General features: G+C 33.7%; 1 protein-coding gene across 2 annotated transcripts in view; it reads left to right on the top strand.

Annotated features, from left to right (window-relative positions):
- MDGA2 (MAM domain containing glycosylphosphatidylinositol anchor 2) overlaps positions 1–16358 on the top strand; it is an 878646-nt gene that overhangs the window by 537825 nt on the left and 324463 nt on the right. For both annotated transcript variants that reach the window (XR_006818839.1, XM_046010033.1), the window contains exon 5: positions 11835–11967. Coding sequence is in view for 1 of the 2 variants with exons in the window: in XM_046010033.1 (XP_045865989.1) it covers positions 11835–11967 (133 nt within the window). In the remaining variant the exon portion in view is untranslated. The remainder of the gene's footprint in view (positions 1–11834; positions 11968–16358) is intronic.

Below are 16358 nucleotides of genomic sequence, written 5' to 3'. Positions count from 1 at the left end.
AGTTTCAGGTGTTCACGATAGTGATCCAGCACTCCCACACAATGCCCTGTGCTCATCACCAGTGACATCCTTGATCCCCATCACCTGTTTCACCCATCCCTCCAACCCACCACCCCTCTGGTAACCATGAAGTTGTTCTCTATAGTTGAGTCTGTTTGTTGATTTGCCTCTCTTTTGGTTAGTCTTTGGCTTATTTTGGGGTGGGGGAAAATGGTAAATATTCACCTTTTACTTTCAAAATTTAGGTGTCTTTACAATATGTCACTTGTAATCAATATTTAGGTTTTACTGTTGTTTTAATCTGGTGGGACAGGTCTTAGATTTTAGCATATGTGATCCTTTTGTTTTGTTTTATTTTCTTCTACATGACCCACCTATTTTATTTTACTTGTCTATTCTTGCCTTCTTTTGGATTTAGCAAATATTTTTAATTACTCCATTTACTCCTCTATGTAAGAGTCTTAAGTTATTATAGTATATTTTATTGGTAACCTTAAAAATTACACCTTGCCTCCTTGATTATTCCTTTATCATTTCTTCAGTAGTGATAGAAACTTAACATACTTTAACAATATGTACCCCTTTTGTGTTTTATGTTATTTTTGTCTAGTGTTTTAATTCTATTTTAAATCAGCAAGATAATATCATTTTTTGCTCTGAAAAAATACTCATTTATATTTAGCAAGGTTTTTTTTTCCATTTTGAGTTAATTTTTGTTTATGGTGTGAGGGAATGGTTGAGGTTCGTTTTTTACAGATAGATATACATGTGTTCTCCCACTATTTATTAAAAAGATCATTCACTAAATTTTTTGGCACTTAAATTGAAAATCAATTGGCCCTGTACATTAGGGTCTATTTCTGAACTATTTATTCTGATTCATTGATTTATATGTCTGTCTTGATGCCAATATGCCACAATGTCTTAATTACTGTGGCTTTATAATAAGTCTTAAAATCAGAAAGAGTAAATCTTCCAACTCTATCCATCCTTTTCAAAACTTATTTTAACGTTTTGGCTTTGTATTTGCACCTAAATTTTAGGATCATTTTGCCTATTTCTATTAAAATTCTGTTAAGATTTTGAATAAAGTCGTGTTGAATCTATAGATCAGTTTGAGAAGATTGCTGTTGAACCAAGGATGACTGATACTGGCAGTGTATTATAATCAAGCAAAGAAAAACTTGATCTCCCTCATTTTGATTTTAGTGCTTTATCATGTATAATACTGCTTTATGAACAATCTGAGGGCATATGTAAAATTTTCTAGCCAATTTTATTTAGAGTCATCAACTTTTAAGATATAAGTTTTGAGTCTCTGGTATATTTATCATAAGTGCACAGGAACCTGGTTGTTTACTTCTTAAGAAATTTTGGAGGGGCACCTGGGTGGTTCAGTGGGTTAAAGCCTCTACATTCAGCTCAGGTCATGATCTCAGGGTCCTGGGATCGAGCCCTACATCGGGCTCTCTGCTTGGCGGGGAGCCTGCTTCCCTCTCTCTCTCTGTGTACTTGTTATCTCTGTCTGTCAAATGGATAAATGAAATCTTAAAAAAAAAAAAAAGAAATTCTGGAGAGTTTCTTATAAAGTAATTGTGTCTCAGGGGCAAGGCAGACAGGTGTCGACAGCTACCTGGAAATCCCAAGGTTTCGCTTTTAATGGACATAATCAATTTACTTTTGTGCAGGAAACACAAATACAAATTTTCACTGAGACTAATCTGGTAACATATATATATATATATAAAATCTGTCTGGTAGTATGAAAATAAGAACTGATGAAGTTTGCTGTGCATGTCCCACATCTTAGAAAACAGTACAATGTGTGTTGTTGTCAGAATTCTGTATTTGGCCCTCTGGGCTGCCATTTGGAAGCTCTACTCAAGTCCACAGTTTCCTTAGGAGGGATGCAGTGGTACTTATGATAATATTACTAGTCTTTTTTTTTTTTTTAAGATTTTCTTTATTTATTTGACAGAGAGTGTGAGAGAGATCATGAGAGGGGAGAAGGTCAGAGGGAGAAACAGACTCCCCATGGAGCTGGGAGCCCGATGTGGGACTCGATCCTGGGATTCCAGGATCATGACCTGAGCTGAAGCCTCAACCAACTGAGCCACACAGGCACCCCAATAATATTACCAGTCTTACATGACTTCAAATACAGAGAATTATGGAGAGGCAGGTTTCCTAAAAAGTTCTATTGAACGACAAAATTAGAATTAGTAGATCAAAAATTCTGGGGCTGTAATTTTTATAATACAGATGAACATGATACAGGGCACACTATTTTGCCCATGAATCTCCTTGATGGCAAACAACATCCTCATTTGTAGCCTCTAACCACCTTGGAAATTTGGAAGCACTGTGAATTATGGTTGATCAGCAATAGAAAGCAGTAAAATGAACTTAGCTTTTGGTCTTTATTTTTACAATGATAAAATGTAATTTTTATGTAGGTTCTAATTTAAAATGTTATCATATCTATTCTTTTTCTCTACATTGGAATATAAACCCACACATTTTTAAGTAACTATCCAGAATTGTGTTACTGAATTAAAGGCATTATTCATTTAGTCTACATATCAAATTTGCTCTAGATTTGAAATTAATTCTGTGTTGTATCCTTGAAATATTTCCTAAGACATATTTGCCTCCCTATAATGGCTTTGGCATTTATAATGAAGTAGGAATGGTATTTATTGCTTGTTGTGCTAGTGTTTTTATGTGCGTGTTTATGAATATATAAAATCTTTAGATGTTATTGATTCCTTGGATAGTTCTTTCCTATCAACTACTGTGTAAACTTCATGATTGAAAAACTTTCCATATTAACATCATTTGTTTTGGAGCACTTTAGTAATATTTTAAATTATTTCCAACAGATCCTATGACCTTGTGGCTTCCTAATGTAAATAAGATCCAGTTAAAATAACTGAGATTTACTATGTGTAAGATAGGGGAACTCTCTGCCAGAGATATAGAAGTTACTAGGTATGTCTCCTCCTCTGCTAACTCTGTTGATATGTATGGGGAGAACTTAAGGTAAATAATGATTATGATACAAAGTAGAAATCACTGTCAAAATAGAGGCACACAATAATGCCATGGAGAGAGCATTCAAGGTAGAAAATAATAGTATCTGTAATAATACAGAAGGAAGACAGTACTTCCAGGATTGGCTGGTGTTTCTCTGGTTGGCTGGAACACTAATTGGTGTAGGTGGGGAAGGGTAGACTATAAGCTGGGACAGTGTACTGGGACTATATTGTAGAATAATCCACATTATAGATCATACTGTGCTTATTTTTTAACATTAGAAAATAAATTCTTAAGGATATTATTTTGTGTTCTTCAATACTGATGTCTTGTTTTATATTAAGGATAATTTCCCCATTCATATTAATTATATCAATCTGAATCAAATATTTATTTCACCATCCTGTTGAGTAAGAAAATCTTATTTATACTTTTTTTATATAACTCGTGTTTCTCAGGTAAAATTGGCCTGAGTTCCTAAGTCTGATAGAATTTATAAGAACATAATGTAATAAATTTAAGAGGAATAATTATGCATTTATACTTCTACTTCATACTGAAGATGTACGCTAACATATAGTGTCAATTTATAAATTAATAATAAATTAGTCATTAGAAATAGAAAAATGATTGTGAATTAAAAGGTTTTCATTTTTTTACTGATATTGGAAAATAAATACTTATAAAAGTTCTAATTTGTTTTACGAGAATTTTAGAAATAGTGCTATAGGAGTACTTACTACACAATGTCAACAGTGGTAAGGCCCACTGACTAATATTTAGAATGTCTTCCTTTTTAAATTTTATTTACAAAAAGTAGTTTTAAAAGCTTAAAACTATAGGTGTTGCAAATAATTTGGTCAATATTAAAGAAAATATACTAAAATTTTATAAACTGCACACATTTTTGCTATTTTTCTAGAACTTTCATAAAGATGTTCATGACATCATCTTGTGTATTGTAATTATATCATCTAATTATAAGACTGAACATATTTACATCAATTACATAATTAGTTATAATTAGGCTAATTAGACTAATTATACAATTAGACAATAATCAACTGAAAATTCCTTTTTACAAATCATGGAAATTCACATGAAAAAGCCTTCTATCATCACAGAATATTAAATGTATATGAGCAAAAGAATAAAATCAATTTTATGTGATAAAGCCAGTTATAAGTAGTAAAGTCTAATCATTATAAATATATATTCAAATAGTAGTAAAGTCTAATCATTATAAATATATATTCAAATGTATACATACATGCCATATGTATACATTATTGCACACATATATTGATATCTTCTGTTTTGTTATGCATTATGCTATATATATTTTTTTAATATAATGGACTTTGGGAACTGTTATTGAGGGGAACAAGGTAATCCTGAATGCCTTCATCATTTCCAGAATGTAGTAAATTAATTAAGTATGTAAGGTTCAAATTTTCCCATAACTCTCCATGTTATTTTCTGTATTCCTTCAATAGGCTTTGTCTGTATTAGCCCCTCTCACTCTTTGGCATGCTGCCTAATCTTACACATTCACTTAGATGGCTATCTGGTAGGTTCACATATCTTGGTACCTTGTTTTCTGAATACTAGACATAAATTTCTTAGCTCACCCAGAATAATTCTCCAGTCCCATGATAGCTGAATAGCCCACCTATCATGGATCTAGAGTTCACAGTAAAAGTTATTCTTTTTTTTTTTTTGTCTTTTCTTCTCATGTGCCTCTTTTCCTGCTCCATTCTGCATAAAAATTAACTAGGATATGCTGTGTGCCAACCATTATATTTATTGGGCCATACTTATTGTGGGAATTATCTAGAAGGGTGACATGAGTCCTCTTTTTAAGGCTTAACAATATGTATACTTACTTTTGAGTAATATAAACACCAGACACATTCCTGATCACAAAAACATAGGTACACAAAACATTTCAGGAATACATCTACCACAGTAGTGACCTCTGTATTTTAATGGCCAGAGCATCATGCTGTTGGTTCAGATGTACCTGATTGTTTTGTATATTTCCTTCCCTTGTGACTTATTTCCCATTTACATTTTCTAATTCATAACTGACCATAATTCTGTGGATGGCCCCTAACTCAGCTTTATAAATCTACCTTTCAACCTCACCTAATGTTAAGAATTTTTTATTCCTATTACTACTTCAGTCAACACGGTTAAGCAATGTTGACTGAAAGCTTACGTGCAAGGCAATGATTGGGCTCTATTTTTTTCTAGTCAGCAACCTCAACTGAATCGATAGCATGCACTTCACAAATGACAGGGGTGGAACATCAAGTGAGGTAATCTCATATAATGGAAAAACCAGATCGATACAAATACCTAATTCAAAAAAAAAGCAAAATAAAAGTGAAAAAATATACAAAGCAAATGACAGAAAACATATACAGACAGTCCCCAGTTTATGAAGGATCAATTTACACTTTTTTGACTTTACAACGGTGTGAAAGTGATACACATTCAAGAGAAATCACACTTCAGATTTTGAATTTTGGTCTTTTCAGGGCTAGTGATATACAGTTAGATACTGTCCTTGTGATGCTGGGCAACATCAGTGAGCCAGAGTGCCCAGTAAGACATGTGATCACAACAAGAGTGATACTCAACTGATCACAACCAATACCCGTATAGCCATTCTGTTTTTGCTTACAGTATCATATTCAATTAAATTATCTGAGATAGTCAACACTTCATTATAAATGGGCTTTATGCCAGGTGATTTTGCCCACCTGCGGGGTAATATAAGGGTTCTGGGCATGTTTAGGGTAGATTAGGATAATCTATGACATTTGGTATATTAGTTATATTAAATGCATTTTCAACTTACAATATTTTCAACTTAGGATGAGTTTATCAAAGATCATTCTCTCTTAGCAGCATAAGGTCAAGAAACAGAATTTCCAAGCACATCATTCCCTCTATGGTTGTAGTTAATTTTAAGTCAAAGAAACTGGCTATTTCTTAATATATAACAGACAGGAAGTGCGTGACTAACGTAACATTTAAAGGATTTGGCTGCTTCTCATACAATTTTTATTTTTTACCAAGAACAGGGAGGAGCAGGAGAGTTGGCCATGTGTTCATTCTAATAATCCACTTGAAAATATTCAAATGTAGAAAAATTACAGAGAAAAAATCAGTATATAACTGATTATTAATGTGACAAGTTTTATAGAAAGGGAAGAGAAATGAGAAAGAAATAAAGATAATACAACAAATATAGCAACATAAGCTAAGGACCAAGTGCTTAGTGAAGAAGAATGAAGTCTAATTTTTATAGATTTTATGTTTTTGCCTTTTACTAAAAGTCTTTATGATTATATATTTTGACTACATTTCTTCTTGAAGGATATGATGAGTGGAAAAGACCAAATTTTTAAGTGCATTCTCAATCAACAAATAATTTATTAAGCAATGGATAGGAAAATTTCTTATTATGTATTGTGAGAGAAACAGGATACCTCTATCCCAGGGGCCTTACGATTCATTTAAAGAACTTAAGGCAACCACTGAATGGTATCTCACAAGTAAACACTAAATAGTGACTTATAAACAGAGGGCATGTGATGTGATGAGCACTGGGTGTTATACACAACTGATGAATTATTGAACACTACCTCTGAAAATAATGATGTACTGTATCTTGGCTAATAAAATTAAAATTAAAAATTAATTAATTAATTAATTAATTAATAGATGTCTTAGTATAAAAGTGCAATGAAAGTTCCAAAGAAAGTAAAAATTCACTTCTAGTTGAGAAGGTCAGAAAAGAGTAGAGAATATGTACAAATCTTTTTGAACTGCACCTCGGTTAAGCTGGGAACAGAAAAAGATGCATATCAGGGGGTAGGGAGTGTTTTCTTTCTTCTTTTTTCTAAAGAATTATTTATTTATTTTGGGGAGGAGGAGAAGAGAGAGAGGGAGACTTTCAAGCAGACTCCCCACTGAGCAGGGAGCCCAATGCAGGGTTCCATCTCAGGATCCTGAGATTATGACCTGAGCTGAAATCAAGAGTCAGATGCTTACTGACTGCGCCATCCAGGCACCCTGGGAGTGTTTTCTTTAAAGATGACAGAATTGAATATTATAAAGAGGCAGTTCAAAATAGTGATGAAACTTATTTTATGGGAATGAGGAGTTTGAGGAATAAGGAAAAAGTAATTTTGTTTAGACTGCATAGGATCTCAAATGACAAACAAAAGTTTTTGAAATGATGTTTTAGAAGAAAGCTGGGTAGAGTTTTCTAGCATGGACATGGCACGAGGAAGTCATGTCTGGTGGCAGCAACAGAATGATTATAATAAAAGAGAGCTGCGGTTCTTCATAGTAGACCATTTATTACCTTAGCCAGAATGAGCACTCAAGCAATGTTGGTTAAATCAATGATAAGGGTTTAAAGCAAATATTATGCCTATATGTTTGGAAAGGAAAGATCATTTCGTGAAAAGAAAATTAAAGAATAATCTAAAGCTTAATGTCATTGAATGTGGGGTAATGAGAAACAGTAAAAAATGAATGATGCCATGTCTTCTGAGTCTGGATTGTGGGAGAGTGATGGTGGCTTGCATTAAAAAGAACATCAGAAGAGAAAACAGGTAATGTGGCCATTTTAATGGAGTGTAATAGTGAACTCACTGAGTTTAGTATGACCTCATGTGCCCTACTGATGAAAATCTCCATCAAGCAGTTATCAAAGAACATGACATGAGGCAGGATGTCAGAAGTATGATAGGGAGAGGAGAAGACATGTACAGAGAGGCCAGGGGCATCCAACAGGAAAAGAAATACAATCTAGAAATAGAAGAGGTTGGGGCACCTGGGTGGCTCAGTCAATTAAGCATCTGCTCAGGTCATGGTCCCAGAGCCCTGGGATCCAGCTCTACCTTGGTTGGGCTCTCCGTTCAGCAGAGAGTAGGTTTCTCCCTTTCCCTCCACCTGCTGCCCCCTGCCCCTTGCTGGTGCTCTCTCTTTCCCTCTCGCTGTCAAATAAAAAAAAGAAAAGAAAAGAAATAGAAGAGGCAAGCCTAACTTGTTCATTGGCAAAGTATAAGGTGGTTTCTTTCTGAAGGGGGGCGGGTAATACAGGAAAAATAGAAGTCAATAAATGATATAAATAAATACATAAAAAAAGAATGATCAAATAGAATTAGAAAACCAAAACAGATTATCTTAAGAGATCCAGAGTGGGGAGAAAATAAAAGTGCAAGGTCATAATTGCTAACAATTGCAGTTAAAAGGATAGGGAAAAAATTGGAGAAGTTCGATTTTATTAATTATAATATTATTGTTGATTTTTTTAAAGCATGTTTTTTCTGTTGTTTTAGTTAGAGATTTGTCAGGAACCTATACATTGATGCTAATTAAAACTATGATAGTGGATCATATTCCACTGGAGATATATTAGTAGAAGATCACAGACTAAAATTTGTACAATACATAGAAATAGATAGAAAATGAAATGGAAAGCAACCAAGAAGTGACTAAACTATACAATAATTACCTACACATAGGGGCTGTCAAAGTAGCAAAGGCAATATAAAGTGTTAGAGATAAACAGAAAAGTATAGAAGCATAAAAAAGAAAGATTTACTGAATTGTAACAGAAGAGCATCATTAATGACATTAGTAGGTACAGTTTCAGTGGAGTGTTGAAATATTATTTTAAAAATATGGATTAAAAATAATTTTTCAGTAGAAACAGAAAGAAGTACTGGCAGAATATAATTAACTCTATGTGAATAAAGAGAATTTATCACTGTATATACATCTAAATGATACTGTTTCTCCTTTGTATGTATTTGAGAATCATTATTACTGTATGATGGCTTTTAGAATATTAACTATATGTACGTTAACATCTTTTGAATTTATATCAGGCACCAAGCAGATAATAATCGTGGAGAAATAAATATGTGCATATCCTTGAATGGTGAAATATAGGTAGCTATAGCATTTTCAATTCATTAGTGAAGTATCTCTCCTATGCTAAGTCCTGTGCTAGGTGCTTGGAACATAACACTGAGAGCAGGACAGACAGAGTTAGTGCCCTCTAGGTACTTACTGGCAAGGGGATGGATGAGTCTGGCACAAAATAAATCCATTCCTGAAATAAATGGAAAAATGAGACTGTATTAATGAAGAAATAAAAGCACACTTCACCAAAAGGGATTTCTCCTCTTCCAGAAGGTGAAGCAAGGTTTACCTGTGGAAGTAAGGAGTATTGGTATCTAAGAATGAGATGAATTTGATAAGGCATAGAGAGATGATAAGCCGAAGCTGGATAAGGAAGGAAGAGAATGAGATGAGTCTAGGGAGGAAAGGAGAATAGACCATATAGGGTTGATCATCACATTAACAGCAATTGTGTTCACTTAAAGAACAACAGTTAAGTCATCGATATGATTTAAGCAAAGCAATGTCATGATCAGATTTTCATATTAAAAAAAAAATTCTGGTTGCAGATCGTTATGCTTGCCTGTGTTTTTTTTTTCAAGATTTTATTTATTGGGGGCAGGGGGAGGATGGACAGAGGGAGGTGAAGAGAGAGAATCTTAAGTAGGCTCCATGCCAGTGGAGGCCCATTGCAGGGCTTGATCTCAAGACCCTGAGATCACAACCCTGAAATCATGACCTGAACCAAAACCAAGAGGCAGACGCTTAACCAACTAGGCCACCCAGATGCCCTGCTTGCTTGTGTTTTTAAACTATACTAACCATAATCAGGAATTTCTTAGCAGAATATAGAATGTAGAGCATTACATTTAAAAATAAATAAAAAGAGTGGTCAAGAATGAGCATGTTTCAAAGTCAGTAAAAGGATCTGAGAGGGAGATACTGAGTATATGAACAAGAAGTAATCAAAAGTCCAAGATTCTTGTTACTAAAGAAGGAAGAGGAAATTTAGAGGACTGGATCTGAAGTTCAGCATAGGATACGTTAGTTAAGTTTTAGGTGTCTGTGAGGCATTAAAATGGACATATTGAGGTAAAAATTTGGTCTATGTATCTGAAACTTAAGGGAAAATTCTGGAGTAGAGATGTAGACTTGAGAAGGAGGGCAGGAAGGTAGGGCTGGTAATAGTAAGAATAAGATCACCTAGGGGAATTTTATAACTCACAGTTCATTGTGGGAAAGCCAGCTCCAGGAATACCAACAGTTAAGTGTTGAGAGGATAAAGGAGAGTGAAGAAATCTAACCAATGATAGTCACAGAGGTAGAAGGAGTAAGATATATGATCTCATTCAAAAACTGTCTGAGTCATCTGTTTCTAGTATAACATTTTCTTTCAACCATGCTTTCTAATTCTTTCAACCATTCTTTCTAACTAAGCACACACTTTTCTAGCCATTGTATTTAGTTAATATAAATGGGAACTCTGTAACGCACTGAGAGCATGTTTAAATATAAGTTCTAGAAACACGCATATTGACTTATGTATATTCATGTGGGATGCACTTGCTTTTGTTTGTATAGAAAAAATAAAGTATCTTTCCTAAAGAAAAATTGGAAGATAGAAGATTTTCCTTCTTAGTCCACTGGGGAAAGTAACTGATTTAAGACCAAATTTTGACAGTGCATGAATGGAATTATGGGCACAGTGCCCTTGCAACCTGAAGGAGAGATTCATTTGACGCATTTGAAAAACTAGGTATCCACGCTTATGTGTGAGCAAGCTTTTTTGCAAATGAGCAGGCAGTGCCTTTGTGTTGTTACTAAATATTCCAATCCTTCTGAAGAATATATGAAAGTATTGCATTTTTTAGGATTTGAGTGATATTACACATGGTTGCATATAGATGTTATTTGGAAAAAAATATTTTGAAAATTGCTATACCAAATATGATTTCACTGGGATACTGTTTACCATTTCCATAATTAAGTTACTTATGAGAGGAACTATTTTGAGAAAGTACATTAATCACCTTAGAAAGTAAGGAAATCTTTAAAAACCTATTTTGAATTGGGCAGTTTTTTTCTTTAATTTTTATTGTTTTTATTTGTTTGTTCTTTTACCCTTTGAAAAATTTCAATGTTTTACATGGCCTTTCCTGGTGCATCAAGAATTTGTAAGATATTCCTGGCTACTTGCCTGATTTGAGTCTATCTACAGTTTTGCAGATTTACCTGGAAAATCTAGACCTTGAACTCCTGAAAAATAAAATTGCAAAAACAATAATGATTTTTCCCTTTTTTTCCATTTTTTTCATGAATACTTCTTTAAGGCATTTTACATCTGTCATTGATATGTATACACAAAATATTTATATATAAATATAATTCTCTGTCATTAGCTTGACTTCAATATCTTTGTTCTATCAGTAATGTTTCGTTTATCAGCTCTTCTTCAGAATCCATTCCTTTCGAAACATTTCATGTTGAAGTCTGCATAGATTGCAGTATTTGTTGAAAAAACTGCATTATTAAGTACATTATTCTGATCTTTGCACAATAATTTGCAAACTACCACCAGAAATAGATTTCTCCCCCTAGGAAGGTAGTTTGCTTAGAAAATGTTATGAATTTTCATTGTTTCTATTAGCTTTTATCTCCAGGCACATCACAGTATTATTTTTAAATTCATGTTTTTTTGTTTTGGTTTTTGGGTTTTTTAGGGCATTTTTCCTTAAAAAATAAGACAATCTGCCACATTTTGATGATAATCTGATCTAATACAACATAATGCCATCATTCATTCATTCATTCATTCATTCATTTTGGTTATCATTGACTTTTTCTAATGACCTTTTCTACATTTTCAGGGTGAAACCAAGATCTTAAAACTAAAGAATCTTCGACCTCAAGATTATGCTAATTATAGCTGCATTGCTTCAGTGAGGAATGTATGTAATATTCCTGATAAGATGGTGTCATTTAGACTTTCCAATAAAACAGGTATGGGGCTTTCTTTCAATGTTTTCTGTCTGTTATCCATAGCTAATATTTAAAAAGATTAAGTTTCTTATACACCAAATGATTCCTGTAGTATATATAGGAACAAGACATCTTTTCTTTTTCCCCCAGAGAAGTCTATGATATCTGAAAAGTTATTGGTAAATGCATGCTGTAAAATTTAATTGCTATATGTTCTCATGTAATGTTTGCTTATATATCATACAAAATTATAGTTCCTTAAAATAGTGCATTCATAAATATCACAATCATGTCCATAACCTGTTCAAAGAAATTCTGAGAAATATTAGATTCTTCACATAAAAATTTATGGTCTAAATTGCTAAAAGTGTTTTGTGATTCCAAAGCTAAGAAAAAGAATCTCTTACTCTGTTTCAAGTCAAGAACATTAATTGGTAATTTCAGGTAGGTGTTTTTAGGAATGTATTTTTGTAGAAAAATGTCAAAACATTAGTAAGCTTGTGACTTAAGTTAGCCTGTGTTTAGTAATAGAGACTTTAGAATAACTGCAAGCATATTAAGGAAGAATTGCTAAATGAAAGAGCACAGAGAGAGCGTGGGAATGGACTGTCTTTTGCATGATTGTGTTGAAAGAATCACTCTGATAAAATAGAATTTGAACTGGTTTTGAGAAACTTTCAGTAGCAATTAATGTAAATTTTTACTTTCAAATAATGCTATTAAAATAGTTTTTAAAAGTAATTTTCTCATTAACAAAAACCTTACAAAGTGTGGGTTTGATGTGCCTGGGTGTACATTTTGATTCTGCCGCTTATTAGCTCTTGGATCTGGTTGAACAAATTGCTTCACACTCTGCCTCAAGTTCCTCACAAATTCATAACGTTTTAGGCAAGAATTAGTGAGTTAACATACATAAAGCACATGGCACATGCTTTGTCAGTTTTCCAACAAAGAGCTAGTCAGCACACAACACATTTGATGAAAAGATGACACTTAGGACTTTATTGGAAGGTGAAAAGAACGTGTGCTCAACTGTTGATTCACCATCCCAGGTTCCATTGAGTTGTTAAAATTTTGAAAGATAATTTTTAAAATGTATTCATTCATGTATTCTTCAGAGGCTTCCTGGGTTCCTACTATGGGTCCGCACTGATAGGCATAGGAATATTGGCTAAGATGTAAATTGCCTTAAACTAGAGAAATGCTTTATTAAGCACCAGGTAAAATCATTAGTGGAAGGTAAAAGAAGAATGTGGGATATGAAAATAAATTCTATCAAGAAGGATGAGAAAGACTTGAGGGAAACGACATAGCAGAAAAATAAAATCTTAGTGAACTTAAGACTTATAAAAGTTAATAATCTCATTTCACTTAAAAAAAGAAGAAATAAGCTGTTGAGAAATATCAGAGATTAGCATGTAAGAACTGAGGGTGATTATGGTGCTCTTGGCATGAAATACTTGGTAAATTATTATAATTATCTTTGTTTTTCTTAGTTTCTTTAATATATTTTTAAAATACACGTGATCCAGGGAGAAAAATTAGAATAAAATGGAAGTCCTATGGTTTGGGTAAACATATTACAGTAAGAGTCAGAACAAAGGAGTTGGTATATTACTACATATGTTATGCACCTTTCCCTTGAGCAGTACTTTATTACTTCTAAAAGTATTTCATGTTTATTATTTCAGTTTATCTTTATAACTACTGGGCTATAAACAGGTAGATTTTTCTTTTTGTTTGTTTGTTTGTTTGATCATTTCTTTATCATTTGATACATAACGCACTAGCCCTTGGTGATTAAAGTATCCTCATGAGATTGTTTTGAGAATGAACTAAATCAATAAAAACAAAATTCTTTAAAGACTAAGAATTACCATAAGATCATATTTAACATTTTTTTCTGCTCTAGGAATGTATATTTTTATTATTTCGCAATGTCCCACAGCTACTAACGAGTGGAGACAAAATTTATCCCAATGTGTGAAGAGTTATTTTAAATAGGAGACTGACTAGCTACTATCCACAAAATTGTGAAGCCAGAGAAAATGAACCTAAATCTTGTCCAGAGTTTTATTAGGAATAAATAAGCATTTCTTAACCTAAAGCTGAAAGGAGGAGATTACCATGAGAGGTCATAGAGTTTCCAGTTCCTGAGGTCTTATAAAACAGCTGGGTGACTTTGTTTCTGAGGTGATTTTTAACAATTGCCAGCTCAGAAAACAAAGAATTGACTCCCTGTCTTGTGGAGTGAGCACAGGAACTCTGTAATATAAATGTTTTATTTAACTTTTCAGATTTCTGTCCTGTTCTTTATTTTTCAGGCTAAAGTATTGTGTACCTAGATTGAACCAAGAAAATAAACTATTATTCTTTCTTATAAACTATCTCATAAAAATTTTAGATTCATGTTCACTGCAAAATGACCATTAGAGTTATGGTTAATAATTGGCCTAAAAAATAATAAGCTAGGACCTTGTCTGACTTTTCAGTTACTATAATCAAATCTGTCATGTGGCTGGTGCTTTACATATTCAAACCAGGTTTGCTTCAGCATTTTTCCCATCTGGTTGTGCTCAACATTGAAAGAGTTGGTGCATTTCAAATAGGTGAAGTCATTGAGGTAGCTCTCAAATTATACCAACAGGATTAACTTAAACTTTCAGCATCTTTGTGCAAACAGGCCTATTAACTGACAAGCACATACAGGCTAGTTCATTGCTTTCTAACACTGGGAAAAGATCAGGAGTCACCATTGGGATAATCAGTGTGAGAGGTTTTTTTTTTTTTTTTTTAAAGATTGTATTTATTTATTAGAGACAACAGGAGGTAGAGTGGGGGTTGCTGGGCAGAAGAGAGGGAGAAGCAGAAGCAGGGAGCCCAACATGGCGCTCCATCCCAGGACCCTGGGATCATGACTTGAGTCAAAGGCAGATGATGCTTAACCGACTGAACCACTGAAGTGCCCCAGAGACAGGAACTCTTTATGGTTTCACTCTTGTGAATATTTAAATGGCATAAAGTACCCATGTTTTTAACTCTTGGTTGCAAAATGTCAAGGAAAATATTGAATGTATTGAGGGAGAGAATATTCTATTATTAATATTATAATATGTTTGATTACTCTTCTCTGTTAAGTAATGTGTTGAAGGTAACTTTGGAGATAATTTTTGTAATGGAGATGAAATAATTGACTATTAAATGTATTTTTGGTACAAACAAAATTTTATTTTAACAACTCTATAGTGAGGGAAAATTTTTAAATGTAATCAGTTTATTGACCTGATTTGCACGATGCCCAAATGACATAGCATATGAAGATGAAAACAGTGTCTGCTGTGAATAAAGTTTTGTAAAAGTTTTGCAACAGAACAATTGCATCATGGAATACAGTTTTCTGTACCCTTTCTGTACCTGCTAAATTAGACTTTTTGGGAATGACCTGCAATAGACACACTTTAAATAAGCATAAATGATTACTTTGGAAAATAGATACTGTCTGTATTATCAGAATGTTTTCCGTGAACCCATTCTACTTTGAATTGGAACTTTTGTTAAAAATACGTCTATTTTGGGAGTGCCTGGCTGGCTCAGTCTGTTAAGTGGCTGCTTTAGGCTCAAGTCATGATGCCAGGGTCCTGAGATCCAGCCCTGCATCGGGCTCCCTGCTCAGTGGGGAGTCTGCTTTTCCCTCTCCCTCTGCCTCTCTCCTCTGCTCCTGTTCTCTCTCTTTCTTGCTCTCTTAAATAAATAAATATAATCTTTAAAACAAAAGCCTATTTTTTATAACTGCTTAGAAAAGCCATGTTTAGGTGCCATTTTAAAATGAAGTATCATCTGTAGATTTACCAATAACATGTTTTCTTAACTTTCCTACTATGGATTGACATTATAGTCAAGCTTGTAATTGTGTCTACCATGGAATAACCAATCATTTGGTGGCCCCTGTTGATTACTTGTTATGCTGTGAAAAATCTCATGTCATGGAAGTGTCATTATTTTTTATACCTAACCTAGCTGTCTTAGCACTTATCATGACAATTGAAACGATTTTATAATATATGAAGCTTTAGTTTATTTCTTCATTGTCATAAGATTGTAGCAGGGTCTAAGTTGATTTGGTCATTTTCCTACTCCCATTTGGAAGAAAAAGAATGTTAGCTCTTGATTGATAAATTCTCAATGTAGCTATATTTTTCTTTGTTCATTAAAACAAACCTTTAAATTTTGTAAATTTAGGGAAACCTGGGTGGCTCAGTTGGTTAAATGTCTGCCTTTGGCTCAGGTCATTGTCCCAGGATCCTGGGATGGAGTCCCACATCGGGCTCCCTGCTCAGTAGGGACTTTGCTTCTCCCTCTGCCTGCTTCTTGCCCTGCTTGTGCTCTCTCTCTCTGACAAATAAATAGATGGA

The sequence above is a fragment of the Meles meles genome, chromosome 6, assembly GCF_922984935.1.
Source record: "Meles meles chromosome 6, mMelMel3.1 paternal haplotype, whole genome shotgun sequence".
Lineage (NCBI taxonomy): Eukaryota > Metazoa > Chordata > Mammalia > Carnivora > Mustelidae > Meles > Meles meles.
This window is presented reverse-complemented; position numbering and strand designations above follow the sequence as displayed.